Source organism: Capricornis sumatraensis, chromosome 10 (genome assembly GCF_032405125.1).
Source record: "Capricornis sumatraensis isolate serow.1 chromosome 10, serow.2, whole genome shotgun sequence".
Taxonomy (NCBI): Eukaryota; Metazoa; Chordata; class Mammalia; order Artiodactyla; family Bovidae; genus Capricornis; species Capricornis sumatraensis.
The window spans coordinates 27,102,964-27,128,748 of record NC_091078.1 but is presented as its reverse complement, the minus strand read 5'-3'; the positions used below and the strand labels follow the sequence as shown (position 1 = coordinate 27,128,748).

Sequence of the window (25,785 nt, the reverse complement as noted above, 5' to 3'; positions counted from 1 at the left end):
GTCTTGTTTTCTAGCCCTGGGGGGCTCCCCAGAACTGACACCTCATCTGAGGCAGGGAAATATGGAGAACTGTTTCAAGGGCCTCCGTACTCTAAGAGCTTTGAGGAATAATGTAGATAGGTGGAAGAAGGCTATCCTGTTTCTTCTGTACACAGGTCTAGAATAGACCAACCTGTAACTGTATTATTTAAAAGGTTGGAGGGGGACTGAAATTAAATATAAAATAATTACCAAAATATGTATTTTGAGTATTTTTAAAGGGCCTTGAAAACATTTATTATTATAATCTAAACCAAGCTACAAATACAGGAGGATTTTTAGTTATACCTGCTAGTAGACGTAAGAGGTGGTTCAGTCTAATGAGAACTATTGAAACAAATTGATTTAAGAATGCTTCATGGGAAAGTGAACAATGCGCAACTCACATCGTCCCGAGGTCCTACTTGGGCCTGTTAAGAAGGGCTTATGAAAATGAAGGGGTTCTTTTTATTTGAAATGGGTACCACTTAACGTATAATATTTAACCACCCTTTTCCTCCTTAGTTCACAATTATGGAGCCCCTGGTTACACACTGAGTTTTTTTTTTTTCCACGCCTCTAGCCCTAAGTGAACTCCGCTGTCAGCTCTGCGGTGTTTCTCGAAAGATGCCTCCTGTTCTGCTTGTTTAAATGCCACGCCCAGCTCCCTACACATTCCAATAGCAAGAGTTTTCCCGAAGCTCTGTTTGGAAACGTTCACAAGGATCTCAGAACTTGCTCTCTCTCTCCAGTTTCAAGGAAACACTGGATTGCTCATATGTAGTAGATGACGTGGTTTCCCCAAAGTAATCATTTGCCAGATCATACATCTGTTATTTTGTTACAATCTTAATTTATATATAAAAATAAAATTAAAGAAAAACAAGACCATAGTATGCCTTTCAGTGTATTACAAGCTGTTTGCTTTTATTCACCCAACTCGGTGAAATACGGACCTTACATTTTAACTTTGGAATATGTTAATTTGCATAGGGTTTCATCAATATCTCATTTTCCTGACCTGAGTGAAGAAAAAGAAACAGCTTGTGACATAAGACAGTTTAACATGTTGGTTTTGTTCTGGTGGTTAGCACAACTGGCATAAAAATACAGCCTGAGAGGACTAGAAATTTCATAACCAACTTGATCATTTTAATTAATTTGTACAGTAGTTTAAGTAGGTAACACATCACAATAGTTCAAAAATCAGAAGATACAGAAGTACGTTTTATGGAAATTCTGTGTTGTACCTGTGTACTCAGCCAACCATTACCATATCCCTCAAGTAACCAGTATTCTGATTCATTTAAATGGATATAAGACATATTTTAGCTGAAATCTATATTTTGATGCTTTAATCACATTACATAAAGGAACAGAGTATGCATTTGGGACCTTGTGGGCAAATAACTACATGAATATCCAGGGAGATATCTTCGATAAACATGCTGTAAAGGAAACAAAGTACAGAGCCCAAAGCAGAATTCCGCTTTTACTGTAAAGAAAGCGCAAAAGCGAGATCTTCCTGGAAGCCCATGCATCTCCCCACAGACCCATTTGGACTTCTCTGTTTCTGGGTTGCCAGGACAGACTGTTGCTCTCTTCTGACTGTTGCATATGTATTGAATCCTGGCACTGCAAACCTCTTATGATGCAAGACTGAATTCCTCATTGCCACTTTTCCAGATAACCGCCCGCCGTCAGTGGAAGCATATCTATGATGAGCTAGGTGGTAATCCTGGGAGCACCAGTGCCGCCACTTGTACCCGCAGGCATTATGAAAGGTAAGACACCCTTTCTTGGAAAGTCATTGCTTAATGAAAAGTGTGTTAATTCAAAGTTAACGGGTCAAGGATAAGACCTTTGAGGAAACAGGAAATATCCCTGGCATTTTACTTTGCATACTGCCTTGTGATTTTTAGGGGACCTGGCTTTCTCTGGTTACAGGAGCTAATAGAATTAGATGTTCTCCTAGTTTGGTTTTATCCTATAACCCTGTCTGACAATACTGATACTTCCCCCGCACCACAAGCATGGATTATTCAGTATATTCTGTGTACTCTGTAGGTTCATTCACTATGAGAACTTTCAGCTTCTGGAAAACAGGTCTGCGGTATTACTGTGGAGTTGCCATGTAACTGTATTAGCATAGAAATGTATTAATGTTGAAAGTACTAATATTGAACAGTATTTCTTTAAGAAAAAAATTGGTCCTAGATAAGACCTGTTGTCTTTTTTCCCCATCTTGGTGTTTTTCTTCTGTGCTTTTGACCCAGGAAATCCTTTCTTGCCAAGCTCTGTGTAGTTTGGTTTTCTAATAATTTCAGCTTCTTTCAGAAAGGTGATGATGATAATGCAAATAAATGCCAAAGTAGCATACTATGAGGGTTGTATCCATGGGAATTTTCCCCTTTGCATTAGGACTGTGTGCCCCACAAAACTGAAGACCAGTTAGGGTAAATCATGTGTTATCATTGGTCTGTGTCTTTAGTCCATACTTGTTTAGGTCATACCAACGTCCTTATCACTGGCATATCCCTGTAGAAGTCCAGACAGACTCAGCTTCTTGGTTTCACATTCAGAGCTTGTGAGATCCAAATAGAGGTGTCTGAGTGTGTTTTTCATAATGGCCATGGATGGGATGAAGTCAAGACACAGCTGAGCAAATGGGCCATATAGCTTGCTCCTTTGAAAAGTACAACACAAGTGGTAAATTGATGGTTGCTCTTCATATCATCAGTTACCATCCCAGCTTCAAACCACATGCTTAACACCCATCTTTGGATCACACAAATGCATCTTCAGATAATGTCACGTCACACACCAACTCTTAGTCGTATTTCGAGTCCAATTGTATCTTTATCTGCACTGCACTTTACAGAGTCCCTTTTCATATGGCCATTCGGTGAAACTTACAATGTTTTTATAGGTATAATAAATTAAGTTGGGTTTAGAACCCTATGAAAAAGCCTCACAAAGTATTCCCAAGAAACTGCTTTATTTGACAGTGTTATAATCCAGAAAGATTTTTTTTTTAATTGATGATGGAAATTACTATTCTTCATAGCATTGTTGCAGTATACTGCATTGAATGTTTTTTTTAAGTGAGTGTATTTCTCTCACTATTTAATACAAAAGACCATACTCTCACTGTTGGTAGCGGGTACAACAGTGAAATTCTAGTACAAAAAGGCGCTGGCATTTGGGGTGAGTGTTCTGTAAGTGGCATTTGAGGTGTCAGAGTCCTCTTGTTTGGATTATGAGTCAAAGCTTTAATCAAAACATTTTCATTAGAAACACTGTCTCTACTTTCAGTTTTTATTATGATAGTGAACCTCCCTTAGCTTCATGTGCAAATGTCCCTAACATGTGGCCCATCACACTTAAAGAACCAGATAGTGATTAAAATTTGAGAAAGGAGTGTTATCTCAGCTGTGAGCTAGCTCACCTCATTGGAGTGAAAAAGTAAGCAAATGTATCACAAAGCGTCACATGGTCAAATAACAGATAAGGTTTGGGATAGAAAAAGGTTTGGATTTAGTAGCAGCAGGTACATGTGTATGGTTGTGTGTTTAATTTACTCAAGCAGTTGTGTGTATAAAAATAGCTTCAATCTCAAACGCCAAGATATGTTCTTTTGAAGGTTGTGTACTTTGTTTTATGATTTACCTCTTCCTGGAGGAGCAGAATCCCACATGCCTGCAGTCAGTCAAAATGGAAAATTCTAATAGAAGTACCTCCAACTTCAGCAACTAAAAAGCATTATTAAAGATTTTTAGAGATTTTTCTTCTCTGATTCTTGGGAGCAAAATTCATAAAGTTTTGGTCTCCCACTGGAATAAAGTTTTTGAAAAGCTATGTCAGTTACTCTTCGAAATCCGGAATTTTCTTTGGTCATTGTATCAGTCAGGACCCAGGGAGGAAAATAAAAATTCACACTTCAGTATTCAACAAAGAGAACTATAGGGAATTGCCTTAACAGCTGTGGTGTGAAGCAGTCCACTCACACAGAGGCATTAACCATAGGTTTCCTAGGACTGAGAGAATACAGAGCTTATGTTATCACCACCCGGAAGTTGGGACAGTGGTCTCAGCAGACTGGGGTTCAGACCCCTCACAGGTAGAGGCACCCAGTGAGTGCCGGTGCTTCAGGAGCTCAAGGAGGGCACTGTGGAGCTGCATGCAGACGGCTGGTGCCAGACCATCTCAGAGGACACTGTTCAGGGACAGTGGAAAGAAGCAAGAGGCTGGAACCAGCAGCCGCTGCTAAGTTCCTGCTGGCTTGGCAGTGAAAGGAAGGGCAAGCAAATTGGGAGGCAGTCCCTTCTCCCTTGCCCTGGCCTGGTGGGGCCATTTGCAGAACCCCAATAGGAAGGCGGCTGACAAAAAGGACTTGGAATTCGTGTTGTCCCAATCCCAGTATCACCAAGCAGAGTGCAGAAGAGTGGGTTTGGAGCTGCGAGACAGCAGTCAGCTACATCGGGGGGCACACGACACCCCAACATAGAAATCACTGTGCAGAACCCGAAACCCAGGTTAGAGTGGCTGTTGCAGGGTGATTAGCAAGGTCATCATCCCAGTTCCTGGCATTTTCTTCTATTTAATTTTTATTTTATATTGGAGTATAGTTGATTACAAAGTTGTTAGTTCCTGGTGTATAGCTAAGTGATTCAGTTAAACATATACATGTGTCCATTCTTTTTCAGATTCTTTTCCCATATAGGTTACTACAGAATATTGAGTAGAGTTCCTTATGCCATACAGTAGGTCCTTTTGATTATCTATTTTATATATAGTAGTATGTATAATTTAATCCCAAACTCCTAATTTATCCCTTCTCCCACAGTTCCCTTTGGAATCATAAGTTTGTTTTCGAAATCTGTGTCTGTTTTGTAAGTAAGTTCATTCATATAATTTTTTAAAAAATTCTATTCATAAGTGATCTGTCTTTTTCTGATTCACTTAGTTTGGTCATCTCTAGGTCCATTCATGTTGCTGCAAATGGTATTATTTCCGTCTTTCTACGGCTGAGTAATATTCCATCGTATGTATGTACCGCATTTTCTTTATCCATTGCTCTGTGGACGGACATTTAGGTGGCTTCCATGTCTTGACTGTTAACAGTGCTGCAGTGAACATTGGGGGGGCATGTATCTTTTCAGATTACGGTTTTCTCCAGATACATGCCCAGGAGTGGGATTACTGGATCATATGAGAATTCTTAGTTTTTAAAGGAACCTCCATACCATTGTCTGTAGCGGCTGCACCAGTTTACATTTATTTCCACCAGCAGGTGGGAGAGTCCCCTTTTCTCCTAACTCTCTCCAGTATTTGTCATTTGTAGACTTTTTTGATGATGGCGTTCTGACTCGTATAAAGTGATACCTCACTGTAGTTTTGATTTGCATTTCTCCAATAATGAGTGGTGTTGAGTATCTTTTCATATGCCTTTTGGCCATCTTTATGTCTTCTTTGGAGAAATGTCTATTTAGATTTTCTGCACTGGTTTTTGATTGGGTTTTTATTTTCATATAGAGCTACATGAGCTATTTGTATATTTTGGACATTAATCCCTTGTCAGTCACTTCATTTGCAAATATTTTCTCCTGTTCCGTGGGTTGTCTTTTCTGTTTTGTTTATGGTTTCTTTCACTGTACAAAAGCTTTTAAGTTTCATTAGGCCCCATTTGTTTATCTTTATTTTCATTACTCTAGGAGGTGGATCCGAAAAGATCTTTCTGTGATTTATGTCAAAGTGTGTTCTGCCTGTGTTTTCCTCAAAGAGTTTTATAGTAGGCATTTCCTTTCACCACCTAAGTTTTGTACTGTTGTGATCACTATAAGGGGTGTCATGAATAATTAATCATTTATAATAGTTTAAATCAATCATCTGCAAATTTTGGTAGGTTTGTGTGTGTGTTTTTTTTTTTTTTTTTTAAATCAGACTGTGCTTCCCATAATGCCACTCACTCATTTGAACTGTGTTCTCAAAGGAATCATCCATACTCCTGTGTTTTGTGGTGGGGAGACATGCCTGGGAATTGCTGCTCTAGATGTCTTCTCTTTGATGTTTCTGCCAGAGAAGGGAAGAGGACACCCATATCTGTCCCAGAACCTGAACCATTTATGCTCAGGTCAAAGAAAAGGCTGAAGCTCTTGGCTACAACTGTGTTGGGTGATACTGGCAGGTTTCATTCATTCTTGCTAGTTACAGGCTGTGCTCACACAATTAAGACAGAAATGACTAGGCTGGGGAAAGGCCATCGTATTCAAGAAGGCTCAAGGAGTTGTAAAGGGCCAGGATTTTGTGAGCAAACATCTAGTCTGGAGATGCCCTTAAAGTCCGATTGGAGTTCGTGCTCTGCTGCCAGTGTACTTGGCCTCTCGTTTTCACTCTAATACAGAGACTAGCTCCTCCTTCTATTTCCCTACCACCAACTTTGCTTTCCTAGAAGATGGAGAAGCAGTGAGTGATTACTATGCATTATCCACTGATTTATTTTTCATGCAGTGTGGTTCGTGTCTCCAGTAAATGTTTTCTTTTTTCAACAACAAAAAAGTAGCTGGGTCTTCAGTAAATGTTACTTGTATATTAATTGGACACTTTTGGTTTATTAATGAGTGTAATAATGAAAGTACAGGTTGCTGAAAAGAATCAGTGTTTTTATTTAAGGCATAGCTGAAATGGTACAATGCCTGTGAATGCATCATTGTCGCTGAAGGCCCGACTTGTCCAAAACTTGCCTCTGATTGGTTTAAATCAAATAGATCCAAGCACTTCATAAAAATGTCTTTGTCAGCCTAGTTTTGCTTCCAAGCCTATTCATCTCTGTCAGTTTTTAATATTAGTAACAGGTTCCTGGCCACAGTCCATTAGTACTGTACTTAATTGCTCATGTTACGGATGATCACTAATATAAAAAGCATTAATGTTTCCCCATCGAAAGACTTGCTGTGTAGATATCTCAACTCAGCAAAGCTTATGAAGTGTGGTCATTCTAGACGTTTCTTGTTCAGGATTTATAGATAAAGTTACTGCAGATTACAGTGCAAAGAAAAATACCCACCTCCTCCTGTGCAAGACACTTCTAAGTAGAACATTTTCTTTCTTGTCCAACTCATTATTTAAGATGCCCCAAATCAGTTTCTTTTATCTGTAAGGCAACAAGAAAGGAAAATGGTTACCTTAAAAGAGTTCTCTTAGCTTGATTTTCTGGTGTAGTAATTCATTTTAAAGGCTGTTTTCACATGCAGATTTGTTTTCTTTTTCTTTTAATGTTTTTTAAGCACATGCAAGGGGGGGGAAGTCTTTACACAGAATACCAGATTACTGGTTTTAATTTTCCTGAATAAATTACATGGTCTGTTTCTATGGAGCACATGAAGCTGTTACTAGGGATTTTAAAAGGAGCATTAAGACAGAAGTACTTTATGATGTGCTTTTCTGAGTACTTAGAAAATCAAAATCATAAACAAATGTATTTGTGGGGGAAATGAACAATTATGCCTCATCTTCTTGCATATGTAATGCCCAATTTCCAATTCTACCCTTTTGCTTTGCCCATAAGCTTTCCTTGGGTGAGACTGTCATGCCGCTGGCTTCCTTTGCAGTTCCTGGTTGGGGGATGGGGGCATTGTGAGCTGCACCCAAGCCCCATGCATTTGGCCAGAGCCCGAGTGACAGTGAGCTGCAGCTTCGGCCTTTTTCTCTCTGAAGGTGGAACCCAGGGTGTGGGAGGTTCACGTTTTGAGTTAAGAAATATGCTTTAAGGTAAAATGCCAAAAATACATCAGGTTCTAAGGAACTCAGCTAGTCATATTGTGGGAAAAAGCCAAGGGAAGGGGAGTTACAGTTCTGTTCATGTCTAGGACAAGATGGGTGTTCTTGCGCATTTTGATGCCCTTGAAGTTAATTAGCACACAGTTCCGAAGGCCACAGGTGGGCTGCACAGATCTGAGGCAGCCTCTAGCAATCCTCTAGACAGTGTTACTCAAGTGAGGTTCTCCTGTGAACAGGGCAGCAATGAATAAGCATTGAGACACTTACAGAGCAGTTTACCAGCATAATTTTGTGTGTGTCTAATTTTGTTAAAAATGAGGCTATGCATGTTGTATGTCTTTTAAAATTTTCGTTTCTAGTATTAGTCACTCAGTCATGTCTGACTCTGCGACCCCATGGACTGTGGCTCGCCAGGCTCCTCTATCCATGTGATTCTCCAGGCAGGAATACTGGAGTGGGTTGCCATTCCCTTCTCCAGGGGATCTTCCCGACCCAAGGATCAAACCCTGGTCTCCTGCATTGCAGGCAGATTCTTTACCGTCTGAGCTACAGGGAAGATGCAATTCCTTTTTATGGTGTTTTACAAACGTGTCAGTCAGAAATAGGAAATCCAGGGTCCCTGCAGCAGCAACGCTCCACATCCGTGGTCACAAACTCCCACGTTGATGGGGGCAGGTAGCATGGTGAGCACAGGCAGCCCAGGCTGGGCAGCAGGAAACGAGCACACACAGCCCAGCCAGGGAGGCCAGTGGGATCAGCCGACACCTGCTGCCTTAGGAGGATGCAGTCTCAGTGCTTCCAGACCTTCCATGTCTTAGAGATGACTTTTATGTGAAATCACCCAACTTACAAATATTGGCTCCAGTATTTCTGAAAATATTTTATGTAAACTAAACACACCTGTAGGCACAGTGTAGCCTGCTGGCTGTCCTGTTCTGCAAAGACTGAATGACTGCTGGCACTGAGCTCATCCAGCCTCTGCTTAGACGCCCTGCAGTGGGAGGGCGAGGAAGGCACCCTTCATCTGTGCACTCTTCCTCAAACTGAGCAAGACACCTGTGGCTTCCCATCGACCCTGCCTTACCTTCTGGGGCTGACTTGTTCCACATGCTCCATTTTCTCAGTGACAGGTCTTCATACGCTTGGCAAAACTCCTCTCACATCAAGTTTTCCTGTTCCATTCATCCAAGCCTCAGAGCACAGTTTATGGGCTTTCACCAGCTTGGCTTGCTCCCATGTAAATGCCTCTCATTCGTGTCACTCAGAAGATCCAGAGCTTGTCCAGATGTTGCATATAGTATTTCTTGGGATGAGGGCAGTGTCAGTCTATCAACAGTGCCTAAGGTGACTTTTGAAATTGGTAAGAAACCCTCTCCTATTGGCCAGTTTCTTTTACTTGGGTGGGATAGATTTACCATTTGATTGACTGTCTTTTTCCTTTGCTACTGGCCTCAAGAGCCAATTGGTGTTTTTTGAACATCTACCAAGATTGGGGTGCAAACAATGAGGAGGTGCCCATGCTACCACATTCATGGAAGAGACTGTTAAGGGAACGTGATGATGCTCCCCAAGAACCCAGACTCAGCCTCAGAATTCTCAGTATGGCATCTCATTAGAACTGGGAGGTGTGTGGCCTTTGGCTTACTTATGATCGAACTTCTAGTCCATACATACATGAAAAAGAGTTAAATAACTTAAGGCTATAAAAACCTTATGTAAGTAAGTTGTAATAGATACAAATAAAGTTCAGTGAAAGTGAAAGTTGCTCAGTCGTGTCTGACTCTTTGCGACCCCACGGACTTTACAGTCCATGGAATTCTCCAGGCCAGAATACTGGAGTAGGTAGCCTTTCCCTTCTCCAGGGGATCTTCCCAGCCCAGGGATCAAACCCAGGTTTCCGGAATTGCAGGCAGATTCTTTACCAGCTGAGTCACAAAGTAATAGAAATCAAAGAGAGAAGAGAATTTCCAAGTGAAATGAGCAAAATCTTTCAGGAGAATCTAGAATTTGAACTGGATTTTTTTTTTTGTATTGAAGTATAGTTGATTTACAATGTTGTGTTGGTTTCAGGTATACAGCAGAGTGATTCAGTTGTAAAAATACACATATTCATTCTTTTTCTCATATAGGTTATCTCAGAACATTGAGTTTCCTGTGCTATACAGGAGATGCTTGTTGATTATCTATTCTATATATAATAGTGTGTGTATATGTTAATCCCAAGCTCTTGATTTATCCCTCCCCACCATGTTCCATTTTGGTAACCATAAGTTGTTTTGGTACCTATAAGTCTGTTTCTGTTTTGCAAATAAGTACATTTGCATCATTTAAAAAAATAAGTTCCACATTTAAGCAATATCATAAGATTTTTGTTGTTCTCTGACTTAACTCAGTATGATAATCTCTAGGTTTGTGTATGCTAATCTCTAGATCTATGCATGTTATTGCAAAAAATATTATTTCATTCTTTTTTATGGCTAATATTCCAGTGTATATATGTACATCTTCTTTATCCATCCTCAGTTGATGGACATTTAGATTGCTTCCGTGTCTTAGCTGCTGTAAATAGTGCTGCAATGAACACTGGGGTGCGTGTATCTTTTCAAATATGATTTCTTCTGGGTGTATGCCCAGGAGTGGGATTGCTGGATCATACGGTAGCTCTATTTTTAGTCTTTTTAGGGACCTCCATACTGCTCTCCATAGTGGCTGTACCAACTTATAAACTGGATCTCAAAGTGATTAGGTTAGAATCTAAGGTAGATCACTATACACTGCTTAAAATACTTCAGTTGTAGAACTCAAAAACAATAAAGAAACTATATTTGAGGGCAAGGACCATGTGGTGTTAGCTTTCCTTGAGACTTACCAGTGCACCCATCATGAACATATCAAGAATTAGGGGTTGAATGAATTAAATCCAACAAAAAGGACAGTTTTCTCTAGGATATGTGTACAAAGAAGTAGGGAATGAGGTGCTAGAAGGGGCTGTCGGTAGAGTTCTAAGGCTGAATTTCCAAACTGGGTGCACCAAAGGCAGGTATTACAGTTTATCCTCTCAGCGTCTGTTCAGTCTCTTGCCTTGAGGTCCAGTAGGGAGAGCATGCACCATCCTCATCCATGTAGGGTCAGCCAGTCTGCGGACTTGGCATCTTCTTTGTAAACACTATCTTGGTAATGGGGGCTCTAGCCTAGGGGCACTCTGTTGGTAACACTTCTGTAACACTGCCACTCAGACACTCTCACCTCCCTTTTCCCCACACCCACAGAAGGCCCTTACCGGCAACCAGCAATCCCCCCAAATTGTTATAAGACACAGTGTTGAGATATAAGCAGACTAAGGTATTGCTGTTGCTTTTCCAATGATACCCCCTCAGGCTTGTTCTTATAAGGGACCTGAATTGGGTGGATGTAAGCCCTATGCCTGGAGCAGCTTCTCATCAGTAAAGAATTTCTCCCCAAAGGATGGTCAGGTAATTTCATGAGAGCCTCTCTCTGTATCACTCAACATGCCTAAAATGCTCTGATAACTTTCCAATGCCTGGATTTTTCAAGAAACTTTTAAAAAGGAAAACAAAACCGTAGCCAGGGCCTGGAGTAGAAAAACTGGTTTGTTTTTTTTTTTTTAAATGAATAAACAACAGCCTTTGAAAAATCTCTATTTAAAAATTCTTAAATTTGCCTCTGAATGCAAGTTGTAATTATTAGAAGTTGGAGTTTACACTGTTGAGTGTAAAAACACCCTCAGGCACAAACTAATCAAGTGTGTATGTCATGCTATAAACTACAACAAGTTCTTTGTTTGACCCAAAAAAGGCTTGCCAAACAGCAGTTTTTTCTCTGTCAAATTCCTTTACTGTCTCATTTTTGTTTTCTTGCTACTCCCCCCACCCAGCCCCCTTTGAACCTCACTGTAGTATTTAAGAAACTTTGCAGATTCCAGGTTTTATTGATAGTTTTCATCAAGCATGAATTTAAATTTGAGAATAGATTAGGTGTCTTAGCTCTTTTTCTTTTTGATAAATAACAAGAGGTTTCTACTTATGATTTTCTGTCCTCGGGGCTTTATCATTAAGATTAAATAACTGTATTCTCAAGCATGCCACTGCACAAACATCTTTTCAATTATGTGAGTAACAGATGCCTTCACAAAGGCACTATTGAAAATTCAGAAAGCATGTTTCCAAAAAAGAAAGGGGAAAAAAAAGTATCAGATGACAGAAGAATGTAATTGTTTACCATTAAAATATATCCTTAACTCTTCCACTGAAAACCTCTTGGAACATTTTGTTTTCGTACAAGTTATTACAAAGTTGGATCAAAATGATACATGTTTGGGGAGACTGTTGAACATTTCAGAAGCTCTCCACACCATCACCAGTGATGGGAATTCAGTGCAATGGTTGTTTATCTGCTTTTACATATGGACACTGCCTGCTTTCATGGGGAGAGGTGGTGCACATCATGTTGAAAATACTGTAGTTATATTTGTCTATTATTCTTGAAATAATGTTCATCTGCCCTTGAAACAGATCCATGCAACTTGATTCTGAGTCAGTCATTGTTTTTGAATTGAGAAGAATTGTTACAGCGCTTGCTGGGGCATTGTGGAAGCCTGGGTCGCTATTTACCATCCATGCCCTCTGTTGTGAGCACATATCTTAATCCCTGGGATGTAAAGTCAGCCTTTCTTAAATCCATGTCAGCCTTCTTCAGTGTGGTCTTCCCTGGAAAGCTATGGGACTGACCAACGCCAGTCTAGACCCTCTTAGAAGCAACAAGGAGGCACTGCAGGAGTCAAGCACGAGGAGCAGAGTCTAGCTGGGGAGGCCATGGGGGCCTCCGACAGGGTCAGAGTTCAGTGCTGCAGGCTGGGGTCCGTGGGAGATGCGGTTCCCGAGTTTCTCTTACCGTCCAACGTCAGCTTGTGCCGGGTGCATCCAGGGTTACCACCTTTTGGAGAGTGATGGTGTGGTTATCCTGGCGTACTGTACGAGGAGCAGTGGCCAGTGGCCAGCCATAGGGCTGCTCCTGCGGGGCCGCCGTGACCCTTGGTGGAATGGCCACGTGTGTATTCTGTAGGTCTGCTGGCTCTGAGAAACGGAGGGTGCTCACCCCGATTCTGCCTTAGGAGCTTGGACTCCCCTTAACCCAGGAGGGATCATTTCGGTATCTATCTTCCCAGTGTTGGTGCTTCTCAGATAATTTCTGAAGATACTCAGCTACCTTGCTGAGGTGAAGACAGGTCAGAGAGGCAGATCGTATTTGAACTCAAACTTTGGCACACAATAGCTATATGTTTTTCACTAGTCCTTTAATAGTTATTTCACACTTAACCTCAGTTTCCTCCTCAACAAATTGATGACAAGGCATACAAAGGGCCTGGTGTTATTAGGAACTTAATACATGACCCAGCTGCTCTTAATACTGTAATGCCTCATCAATATGTACGACAACCAGAAGTTTCTTTCCCCACCCTCCGACCTCATCCCCTACCCCCACAGCCCATGTACCTTCAGCTCAGGGACCTGTCATCCTGGACCTTCCTCTTGTCTCACTGACCCTCCTTCATGAGAGTCAAGCCACTGATTTGATGGATGCAACACGTCTTTCCTTTCATTGTTTAGTTAGGTTCACAGTCACTCCACGACTATTGGAACGTATCAGAGTCACCCCTCCTGCCACTTCCAGGGGCAAATGGAGACTATTAGTGTCTTCGAAAGGTCTTCATCTTCGGCTGCCCCCTGAGTAAGAAATGAAGCCCCCTGGTAAACTAATCATTCTCTTAAGGAAGTGATTTCTCTGAAGACAGGGGGCCATGTTTTGTTGTTAACAATAAGGGGCTGCATACCTTTTTGGTATCTTAGGGTAGAATATAAATGATGCTCTTTATACCTACTTCCTTTGCAAAGAACTCTGGACAGTTTACCCTTGGTAGTTCATGGCTTAACCTACGTCTTTTACACAGAGCCTATGTTGTGTTCTCCCACCATTTTCTTTGCTCAGGTGGGTCCTGCCATTGACTTGTTCTCCATGGCCTGCCTGTCAGCATGGCACCTCCTTCCACGGTTTGCTGTTGAAAGCTTTGAGCTCACATCTTCATCTGTTGGAAGGTGACACCGAAGTCCTCTTTCTCCTCCCTCTCTGTTACTGATACTTTGCTCCTCCCACACTGCACACCAATTTTTTCTGCTCCACTGAAACTCACACTGTAAAATGGTAGAGATCTTCATCCAAAGCCCACATTTGTCTTAGATGGAGCTTGGCTTATAAAAGGACAGGAAAGAGCAGGCCAATTACCATTATACTCAACCAGTGTTGTGTCCCCTGAGGAAACATTCCCATGTCTCCTCACCTGGACATAGCTCATTTGTGTATTAGACTTTAGTTTGGGTACCTAGCTTCTCCCCGCCCCAGCTAATGCTCTTCCTCTATTTTTAGAGTGATGGTCTGACACCTTGAGCTGGAGGTGAACAGTATGTGAGATTAGAGCTTACCGTATTTCCTGGAACCTTAACAAGTTTGTGTACTTTACCTTTAAAAAAGAAAACTATGCCTTCTCTTGGCTCCATATTTGGTGAAAGATTGCTTCCCACACTTCACAGCAAAGTTGTATATTTTCAGTTTCTGGCTGAGAAGGGAAATGTCCGGCCAAACCTTAGAATTTATCAGCCCTGGAGTCAACTTGAAGGTATAATGACTCCATTTGGGATCATGTCAGGTCTGAAGCCCCAGTGGAACCAATGTATCATTTCTTTTCTACTGACATGGAAAAACGTACTAGTTATAGTTTTTTAGTATAGTAGTAGTAGCAGCATGTGATCTGATACATACACCAACATTTTTTCCTCTGCCCCTAAAATATTCTGCTCCAAGGGCACTGGTAGATCTCTAGGCCTGGAATTTTTGACTGATTTGATAGCAGAAAAGTGCCTATGAAGTAACTAGGGTGAATCTGAGGTTCAAGTACAACCCTAAAGATTTGCTGCTTCTCCTACTCTTCAGACTGAATCAGTCCCAGACATTATTATAATGTCATTTTTCAAAGCTCTATAAATAGATAGATTCTCATTTCTCCTCTTAAGCACTGTTTGCTAAATGTTTTGGCCCCAAAGTTCAGTCATCCCATGCAAGCATTAATCAATACAGGAGACATTAGTGGTCACTCATTCTGATGAGATCTGACATTATTCTTCCTCTGCCTATGAGGAGGGGAGGGGATGTTGCTTAATAAAGATGAAGGTCTTTGCTTCTTTTGTATGAAATGCAAATGATGAGGACATGTGCAATATACATTTCTTGAATGTGAGGCTGCTGCTTTTTGATGAGAAAGAGAGGCAAGGCCCTGGAGGATTTCAGAATTTGTAAATATAAAATTATCTGCCTTCGTGTTTAAAAATAATAATAAAAGGGAGAAAGAGTTGGCAGGTTGCCAGATTACTTACATTACAGTAATAGATTTGCTGACCCTTGACTTCTGCTGTAGAGAAATGTATTGAATTTTTCATAATATCAGATGAGGCAGATCTAAAACCCTAGTATACTGAGCACCATTATTTAACCTGAGATTTAACAAAGCCGAAATCTTTTCAAACCAGCAATTTCTTGTATGATGATAATTTAGTGGCTCAGATGCTAATAAATCAAGGTTATAATGCCATTGATTTGTTAATTTTAACTTGGGTTGATTGTAAGTCATCTATATTTAAGGGAAAAAAAAGGAGAAGGAAGAAAAAAAATCTTGCTTTTCACAGCGACTGAATTTAATAAGAATCTCCATGATAGCAAAAGGCTCCCCTACTGTTTCTGCTTTGGGGTGGAAAATGTTGTTCTTGTATTATTCCTAGGGAAAAATAAAATCTCATGCTGCTACAAATCTTATGCCTATGGAAAAATGTTATTTTTTAATACACAGTGGCTTACCTATTTCAGATCCATTAATGGCATCATAAATAAGCATTTTGCTAATCTGAAATGTGAAATCTGGGTAATAGTAGAGGCCCATTTATCTGCCTAGCTTTCAATCCTCAGACTACATTAGATCAGGGCGGGGGGGCGGCGGGTGACGGGGAATCTCTCTGGATTTCCTAATGAATATATTGCTTCTCTTCCCTATTACTTCTACCCATCAAAAACCCAAACCACATTCTTAAGAGTTGCAGCCCATTGAAAATATTTCTCCTGTGTAATGAGTTCTTGGGGGCTGAATGCATTTTTGCTTTTATCTGTACAGTTTAGAAGCTGATTAAATCTTTGTTGTATTACAAATATTTGAGGAATAATCTTCCGCAAGGCACAGTCATTTTGCATTATACTAAATTCTTTATACAATACAATGCTTCCTGCGTTGGGCAGTGTTGACCTTAGGTTGGCTACCCTGTTTTTAATGGTATCACATGTACGTTAAACGTTTAAATGTTTAGAAACCTATACTAGCTTTCGTCCTTTTGTGCTGTAAAAACTTCTAATAATCAGATGATAAGATCATATCCTGCATAGTAATTGTGTTGTACCATGACAGGGTAACTGAAAAACATTCAGTGAAAATCGCACCAAACGGAAATCACTATATGAACAGTGATTGTTTGTGTGCTGGGTGAGAGACCATGAGCTGTTCTTCAGGGTTTAGCTGGTCATATTTCTACTTGTTTCCTTTTAGCTGCTGCCTTTCTTGTTTTATTTTGGGAGCTTTTATTCCCTGAGCCACTATAATTATCTTTCAGTGATTTAGAAAGGAAAAAAAAAAATCACTCAATTGACCTTTATACACACACACACACACCCCCTCTGGAAGCCTTGAACAGGCAGCGTTTGTGTTTGGATTCAGTTTTACCTTAGTCATGCCTCTTTCCAGATACAAGAAACATTTAATTCCAGATTTCTTGCTTCTGGCTTCAGGCCTTTGACCAGCAAAGTGAAATGTATTTTTTATTGCTGCCGTCCAGCCAGCTGCTGAGTTGAGTGAAGGGCAGAAAAAAAAAGAAAGGGAAAAGAAATGAAATAGAAATGTTGCCCTGCCTCTTCAACTTGCAGCACTGTATAAGGAAATTAAAATCTCCTTAGCACCCATCTAGAAAGCTGGATTGGCTCAGGACTCTCAGGACCTGTGGGAGTGTGGTGACTGGTGGTGTAGCGGCCATGTGTGTTATTCTGTTGGTCTCTGCTTCCTCTCCTGTCCTTCCCCACCCTCAGGTAATGCTGAAGGGAGCCCCTCCTGGTGTCACCATCTCAATTACAGAATGGAGCTGCGGGGGAGAGGGTGGTACCAACAAACAATAACCATTGAAATACCCAGGCTTCAATGCTCCTTGGGTTCCCATGGCAACCAAACAAAAGTAAAACAAACCTATCTGTCCTAACAATAAAAATATGTTTTCATTAAAGTCAGTTTAACATATTCTTCCTAATTTAAAATATTCAGTGCATTTTGCTCCTGGACAAAAATCCCCAACCTGCCGCTGTTGAAGGGAATGAAGTCGTTGGCAGAACTATGCAGATAAAAGCAATTAGGGGAATGTTGGGGACTTCACAGATGAGACGGAATACATTCAAGTATGAACAGGATTGCTTTTTTCTCTCTTCTTCTGCTTAGTTATGCTTTTTATTATATAAACATTAACTGTAATATTACAGTGGGAAGCAGGTATTTGGCAGCCACATATTATTTTAGTAAGTCTACACAGAGAGAGCAGTTTCCAGTTTTAGCAGCTGTAACATGTTTAAACTCAGTTTGTAATGGGATCTGAAGATAACTATTCCCCATGGGCTGTGTTGATCTTCATGGCTGGCCCACTGCCAGATGCAGGGCTCGAAACTATTATTCACGCCTTCTTGCACATACCTTGTCCGAGCATGCTCAGTAAATGAATTTTTTGTCTACAGTGCTGTAAATTGGGATTTGACTTACCCATAATTTACTTGGTATTTTATTAAAGACTGAAATATTACGATCACAAATATCCCCACATTTTGTACTCACAAACCCGAACAGTTGTGTATGTTTAAGTAGTTGAGATCCAAATTGCATAGTTAGAAACCAATATCAGAATAGCTAACAAATATTCAAACCAAAGAAGGTTTTGCCTGGGAGTCTTGGTTTAAAAATAATTAGGGTTCCCCATATTTGAACAGATTTATGTTGTTTATAAGCCAAGTACATTTTCTTCATTGAGTCAACTTGTCTTATTTAAAACAAATTATGTTTGCCGTATTAAAGTTCATATTTTTAAGGCTGAGTCTTGTATTAATCCCACAGTGAGTCATTAATCATACCAAATGCATTATAAAAACTTTAATCATTGAAGTTGAAACTGAGATTGTAATGCAATCCATCCCTTTTAATTACATCAGCTATTTTTCCCTTTCAGATCAAGCGCTATGTCGCAAAGGGAAAACAGATTAAAACTAGAGCTGTTTGATGTTCTCGTTTTAGAGCAATTTTATGTACTTTGTTTTAAAAGTTATATAATTAAAATGCTAGAATTTTTCAGCCCTCTGATTTTTGTGGCTTGACTGTTCTGTCTGCCTTCTTTCTCTCTGGGGCCCTCTTTAACTTGGTGCCCCAAAACAGAGCTCCTGGTCCTGAGTCCCCTTCCCACCTCAGGGCTCTGGCTAAGACAGCCGCCTCGCCACTATGCTGTGTTTGCCTCGCATAACCTCTTTATCTTCAGTGTCTGGTCTGTATTTTGACATGAATGAAAAACTTTGGAGACAGACAGAACTAGGTTTAAATCCCACATCTAACAGGGTAACTCAGGCAAATTATTTCATCTTTTTTGGGCCTTAGTTGCCTCATCTGTTGAAAAAGGAATAACAACAACAGTAATACTAATACTCCATAGGGACATGTGCACACTGTGGCTATTACGTGAAATAACCTGTATAATTTATCTAGGCCATTACCTGGCAGAATGTAAACCTCAGGGGCTCTGACTATTACTGGTTTGTTCACTGCTGTATCTTGGTTTCTAGAACACTGCCTGACACATAGTCAGTGCTCAATAAAGAGTTGTTGGCAGAATGGTAATGAATGGCAGCTATTGTTATAGTTGCTGTTATTGTGATGTTGCTATTGGAATTTGGCCAGGTTCCATGGACAGTGATAATGATGTGATATTTGGATGTGTCCACTGGTATCCTCAGTGTACAGATTCGCAAAATGAGAAAGAGGTCTTTTAAAGAAGTATGTAACTTACCAGGTGCTGGTTTTGACCGGGAAAGATGAAGGCACTTGATAAATTGCTTGTACTGAGAAAAAACATACTCCCCCACAGCATCGATATTGCTACTGGCATTGCCAGCCCTGGCTGATCCTCTCTTCTGATGCCCTTTCAGGTTAATCCTGCCGTATGAAAGGTTTATTAAAGGAGAGGAAGATAAGCCCCTGCCTCCAATCAAACCTCGAAAACAGGAGAACAATTCACAGGAAAACGAGAATAAGACAAAAGTATCAGGAGCCAAACGCATCAAACATGAAATCTCTAAGAGCAAGAAAGAAAAAGAGAATGCCCCAAAGCCCCAGGATACATCAGAGGTGAGTTGCGCTCCTCCACAGAAGTCTCTCTGGGAGGTGAGTCCTGCCTTGGGGTCTCCTGGAGCCTTGCACTCAGAGTCTCATCCCTGCCCAAGACAACACCAGGCTGTGAACCCTAACCTCTGAACTTCACAGGTCCCCCAGGAGTGGACCTTCCGGGGCAGTGTGAGTGTTGAATGGGATAGGCCAAGAATAGGATCTGGAAGGAAGCAAAAACATGGTGTAGAAAGCTGAGTGCAGAGGCCAACTTCGAGACAGAAGGAGTCAGAGCTTCAGCTCAGAAAGCCAAGGGACTCTGATGTGAAAAATGTGCCCTTTCACAGCCAGTCTGTCTGAAGAGTGGGTGTGACTTTAAAACACTCACCCGTGGGATCTGCCGTGTCTCTGCAGAACTGTTTGGGAAACTTCAGAGGCTTGTTTGCCTCTCGTAACTGACCTCTGTGCAACAGCCTTGGGTTGAGACCAATTTAGAAACATCTTAAGTACATATTATTTATAGGGAAATTTTGAAGTGGTTCCTCTGAAACCATGATTATCTCTCTTGTTAACAGGTAGTTTCTGAACCTTTTAAAATAAGTCCCAGCTACTCACAGCCCCCAGCAGCCCTTTGGTAGAAGCCATTACTGTCAGTGTCCAGCCAGTCATGGGGGCTGATCTAGGCTCTGTTTCAACATGAATAATAAAAAACTCTGCTGCCCATTAAAAAAAAACAACAAAACTTAGCAGCCACATTTGGAGACAGCATGTTCTAAGATTCAAACCCTGAGGGAATTTTAGTGCTGATATTAAACACCCCCTAAAAATCAGGTTTATAATGAACACATAAGAGACTCCCTAATTAAACATTGGCTTAAAACACACAACACACACCCCAATCTCCTAACTAGAAATTAACTTACCCAACTGACTCCTGTATAAGAAGATATTAATACCAAGAAGAGAAATTTCCTTCTTAATTATTTTAAACTCTAATTATTAAAAGGGGGGAAAGGAAATGAGGCAGAGGTTTCTAAACATCTGCAAGCTTGTAATATAAATGGCCAAAAGCAAGGAAATTCCAAGTTAAGGCTTACATTCCATTCTTCCTTGATCTTGTTGGCCTGCTGATTTATTACAGGGCTTGGGATCAGTGAGTTCTATTTGATACCGTATGCACAGCATTGCCAAAGCACAAGAGGACAAACTGAGGACCCAGAGGCCAGTTGACCTTTGAATGGCTCCACTCTGGGCATGAAGATTTGTGAGTTGAGGGAGGAATCCTTAGCCATGCCCTGAGCCCATCAGCTAGAGAAAGACCATTGTCAGGAGTCAAGCCTGATGCCCTGTGGGCCACAGAAACTCTGAAAGCCTTAAGACTCCCTGTTTCCTATAAGCCCCAACAGGTTCCCTCAGGAACTATGAGTATCTAAGTGACCAAGGTCATTATGATCAGGTTACCTAAACTACTTGGAATCTCACACCCTCTCCAAGGTTGACCGAAAGGTAAGAATTGCCTCTCTCACCTCCTACACAGACTCATATTATTGAGTGAGTGTATTTCTTTTCATTCTGTTTTGGAGTTTGAATTTTGTTTTTATTGTCATTGTTTTTTTATTTTTGATGTTTTCAATGTGAAGCAGTGAACTCAGTGGAATAAAAAGCACTTCTGGTCAAACCCACTATCTTCAAGTAATTGGATTTCAAGCTTTGTGGGGGAAGGTACCATTTAACATACCAAGACAAATCATAAAACGCCATCCTAGAAAAAGGGTCCTTAACTTTTTTTCTGCCTAGCTTTCAAAGACCTTCTATACCAAAAACTAGAACTTTATGCAACTCAAGGCCTAGATCACATAAATATCAGTGGTACTAAGAATCCCCCACAGCCCCATAAGAATATCATTTAAATCCAATTTGCCTCTTCCCCTTACCGTTTTCATTTTTCTGTATTTTCATGTAATATAAGTTCCAGAGACCAATGATGATTGTTAATGTAGAACAAATAATGATATTTGTACTGGAAAAGGTAGCTATTAGTACAAATAGCAAAAAGGAAAAGCTGATAAGCATCCTTAGAAAACAGGGATATCTTGAAGTGGATTTAAGGAGAAATCTCTGTGAAATGGGTATGATTCCTTAAAACTTTGGTTCCTATGCACCCCTCCACCAGCATCCTCAGTCTTGCCCCAAAATACTAGAGTGGTGGACACGTCTTTCCTTAACAACAAAGAAGAAAAATATTCATGAATAAGATGGAGGGAGGGAAAAAACACCAGCTTGATGCAACTGTTTTGTGACTGTTCTCCCCCCAGACATGCCAGGGCAGAATGACAGAAGTTTTGAAAGAACTTGCCAGTCAGCTGGGTCCCAGATGGAAAGTTAAGATGACCTTCTAAGGTCAAAGTTTGCAGAGCTACATAATGCAATGAATGGGTCGAATTGTGCCCACAACTTCTGTCAACGGGGACACATAAAGAGCATCCATCTCATTGACTACAATGTATTTCAATGCACAAAAAAAGCTGTATTTGTGGTGGCATTCACTGCTTGAATTCTGACAACTTCATTTTCAGCTTTAATGGACATGTAGCTTGCTGCAGCCTAGAAGGACTTAGAGTCCTTCTGTCCCTCAGGTAGACGGGCTGATTTTGCATCTAATTTTTCAGTATTTCAGTCTTACCTGCATGTCATCTGGCTCTGGGTATAAAATAAAAGCATCACTAATTTTATGCACCATAAAATTGAACACGTTAGGACGATACTTGCTCTCCTAAAGAAAAACAAGTGATTATAGTAAGTTTGTTGCTTGTTGACATGGGGTTGGATTTTGAAAGATGCTTAAAAAAAGAATCTTTCTCCAAAGTGTCCTAAAGCACAACATGTAATTTAAAACCCATTTGGATAATTGACTGATTTGACAAGAAGACAACCTCAGAATTATACTGTATATTAGAATCAAGAAGGAGTGATATGATTGTACACTGGCAGTATGTAACACTGTGCTGTTTTGATAGGTATCTCTTAAGGGACTGAAGTGAATACGCATATTTCTCCTAATGCTTTCTGTAATTTAGATTTCTTTGTTTAGAGCCATGATTGGGGAGTAATAAAGCTTTACAGAAACTCAATGAGCTGACTGACAAGGCTGTTTTCAGAAAACTGCTGTGTGTGATATTTTTTTTCATAGCATAAAGTGTCAATGCATTTGGCTTCCTTCTGACCATCTTTTGCAATATCTTACCAGGTTTCATCAGAGCAAGAGAAGGAACAAGAGACTGTAAACCAGAAAAGCATCACTGAGCCTCTCCCAATAGCAGACACAAAGAAAAAATTGGAAGGGTACCAGGATTTTGCAGCAAGGCCCTTGGTGTCCCAAGCAGACCCAGAAAAAGACAATGAAACAGATCAAGGTGCCAACAGTGAGAAAGTGGCAGAGGAGGCAGAAGAGAAGGGGCCTGCCCCTCCACTGGCGAGTGCCCCTCTGGCCCCTGAAAGGGATCTGGCCCTGATTCCCGGGACTGGCAAACAGTCCCTTACCTCTCCCAGTGCTCTCGTGGACTCAAAAGAACCCAAGCCCTGCTGTTTTACAGAGAGCCCCGAAAATGAGCTCCAGGAAGCATCCTTCCCTGGCTTCTCCACCACACAGCCCCCACTGGCAAACCAGAGTGAGGGGGAGGATGACAAGCTCCCTGCGATGGCAGATTACATTGCCAACTGCACCGTGAAGGTGGACCAGCTGGGCAGTGACGACATCCACAATGCACTCAAGCAGACCCCGAAGGTCCTTGTGGTCCAGTCATTTGACATGTTCAAAGACAAAGACTTGACTGGGCCCATGAATGAGAACCATGGACTTAATTACACCCCCCTGCTTTACTCAAGGGGGAACCCAGGCATCATGTCCCCGCTGGCCAAGAAAAAGCTTTTGTCCCAGGTCAGCGGAGCCAGCCTCTCCAGCAGCTACCCCTATGGCTCCCCACCCCCTTTGATCAGCAAGAAGAAAGTGATTGCCAGGGATGACCGGTGCTCGAGTCTGTCCCAGGCCCATCATGGCCAAAGCACTGACCACATGGCAGTCAACCGGCCGTCGGTGATCCAGCACGTGCAGAGTTTCCGAAGCAAGCCCTCAGAGGAGAGGAAAGGCATCAGTGACATTTTTAAGCATGACAAACTAAGTCGATCGGAGCCCCACCGCTTCAGCTTCTCCAAGCATCACCTTAGCCCCCTGGCCGATCCCTATGTCCTAAAGCAAGAAATACAGGAGGGCAAGGAGAAACTGTTAGAGAAAAGGGCACTTCCCCACTCCCACATGCCTAGCTTCCTGGCCGATTTCTACTCATCTCCTCACCTCCACAGCCTCTACAGGCACACCGAACACCATCTGCACAACGAACAGACATCCAAGTACCCCTGCAGGGACATGTACAGGGAAACGGAAAACAGTTCTTTTCCTTCCCACAAACACCAAGAGAAGCTCCACGTGAATTATCTGGCGTCTCTACATCTGCAAGACAAAAAGTCGGCTGCAGTGGAAGCCCCCACAGATGATCAGCCAACGGATCTGAGCCTTCCCAAGAACCCCCACAAACCCACCGGCAAGGCCCTGGGCCTGGCCCACTCAGCGCCTGGACCCCAGGAGAGCAAGGGCACCTCCCAGTTCCAGGTCATAAATAGCCAGAGTCGAGACTCTCACCCCAAGGCCTGTCGGGTATCGCCTATGACCATGTCGGCCCCTAAAAAATATCCTGAATCGCTTTCCAGGTCGGGAAAGCCTCACCCTGTGAGACTGGAGAATTTCAGGAAGATGGAAAGCATGGTCCACCCCATCCTCCACCGGAAAATGAGCCCTCAGAACATTGGCGCAGCACGGCCCATCAAGCGTAGCCTGGAGGATTTAGACCTTGTAATTGCTGGGAAAAAGGCCCGGGCCGTGTCTCCTCTGGACCCTGCCAAGGAGGTCTCTGGGAAGGAGAAGGCCTCGGAGCAGGAGAGCGAAGGCAGCAAGGCCGCGCACAGTGGGCACTCTGGGAGCACCTCGGAAAGCCACAAGCTGCCCCTCTCTTCCCCCATCTTCCCAGGTTTGTATTCTGGGAGCCTGTGTAGCTCGGGCCTCAACTCCAGGCTCCCGGCTGGGTACACTCATTCTCTGCAGTACTTGAAAAACCAGGCTGTGCTCTCTCCACTCATGCAGCCCCTTGCTTTCCATTCGCTTGTGATGCAAAGAGGAATTTTTACATCGCCAACAAATTCTCAGCAGCTATACAGACACCTGGCTGCAGCCACACCCGTAGGAAGTTCATATGGGGACCTTTTGCACAACAGCATTTACCCTTTAGCTGCTATAAATCCTCAAGCCGCCTTCCCATCTTCTCAGCTGTCATCTGTACACCCCAGTACGAAACTGTAAGCCCGGCCCTGCCCAGCATCCCAAATGGCGACGTGGTTAACAACGCTTCACTCCTGCGCCTGGGGTGATGGCTTGGAGAATTAGAAGTCAGTATTTCTTCTAATCTAGGGGTGAGATCAGTCCTGGCCTAAGGGGCCTGGAGGGGAAGTGAACATACCTGGTATTTCTGGGATGATTCCGGCCTTGGCTGGTCAATCTTGACCCCTTCCGACACAGAGGCCCTCGCACCCTAGATGGTTCACTTTGCACGAGGGTCTTGTGAAGGGATTCACGTGTATCCAGAAGAACTTAGAGGACTCCATCTGAGTTCTGATGGTCAGGAAACAATCTGGGCAAAAAAGGGTAGACATTTCAGAGGACGGGGCAAGGAAGACTGGCAAACATGCCAAGGGATGCCCCCTCTTCATAAAACTCTCCAAGGTTCAATCAATGCAATGTATAGTGAAACTTCAATAGATCTTTCATTTTGACACTATTAAACAATCCAGAGAAGTAAACACTGTTAAACTGACTGTATATATTTGCTTCTTAAAACTACCCATATCACTGTTTGCTCACCTAATTTATATACAGGTAATCCTATTTTTCTCCTGGTTTCTTGTTTTTTGTTTTTTTTCTTTTTTTAATTAAACAGTATCGCTTTTATTTGCAGGTCTTTTATTTTGTTTTAAAGACTGACTGTCCCAGTTGTTGATGTGTGTTTGTAATTTTTCCACATCTTATTTTGAGCAGCTTTGGGTGGTAATGTCATTGTTTACAAATTGAAGCAACTGATTCTAGTGGAACAAATGAAAAAAAGAAACCGTTGAGCACACAACAGTGCAAAGAACGTTCCTTTGCAAATCTGCAACTTAAGGATTTTGTTCCTCATAAATGGCATAGTTGAAAGAGCTTATACACTGCTTACTTACCCTGCCAAATGCTCTGCTTTGAAGTATTGGGTTATGTGAAAACATCGAGCATTGTACTTACCTTATCTAGGCTGTGAAACTGTCCTACATACCAGAGGAATCATAAAAACAAAAACCTCACTGGCAGCAAGCTGCTGAATAACAAGAGTCTAGAGGAC

General features: G+C 41.8%; 1 protein-coding gene across 2 annotated transcripts in view; it reads left to right on the top strand.

Annotated features, from left to right (window-relative positions):
• Positions 1-25,258, top strand: part of ARID5B (AT-rich interaction domain 5B) — a 188,196-nt gene extending 162,938 nt beyond the window's left edge. For both annotated transcript variants that reach the window (XM_068982653.1, XM_068982654.1), the window contains exons 8-10: positions 1,705-1,802; positions 19,132-19,330; positions 22,554-25,258. In XM_068982653.1, coding sequence (XP_068838754.1) covers positions 1,705-1,802; positions 19,132-19,330; positions 22,554-24,716 — 2,460 coding nt within the window. In that variant the 3' untranslated portion in view covers positions 24,717-25,258. The remainder of the gene's footprint in view (positions 1-1,704; positions 1,803-19,131; positions 19,331-22,553) is intronic.
• Positions 25,259-25,785: the final 527 nt, after the last annotated feature.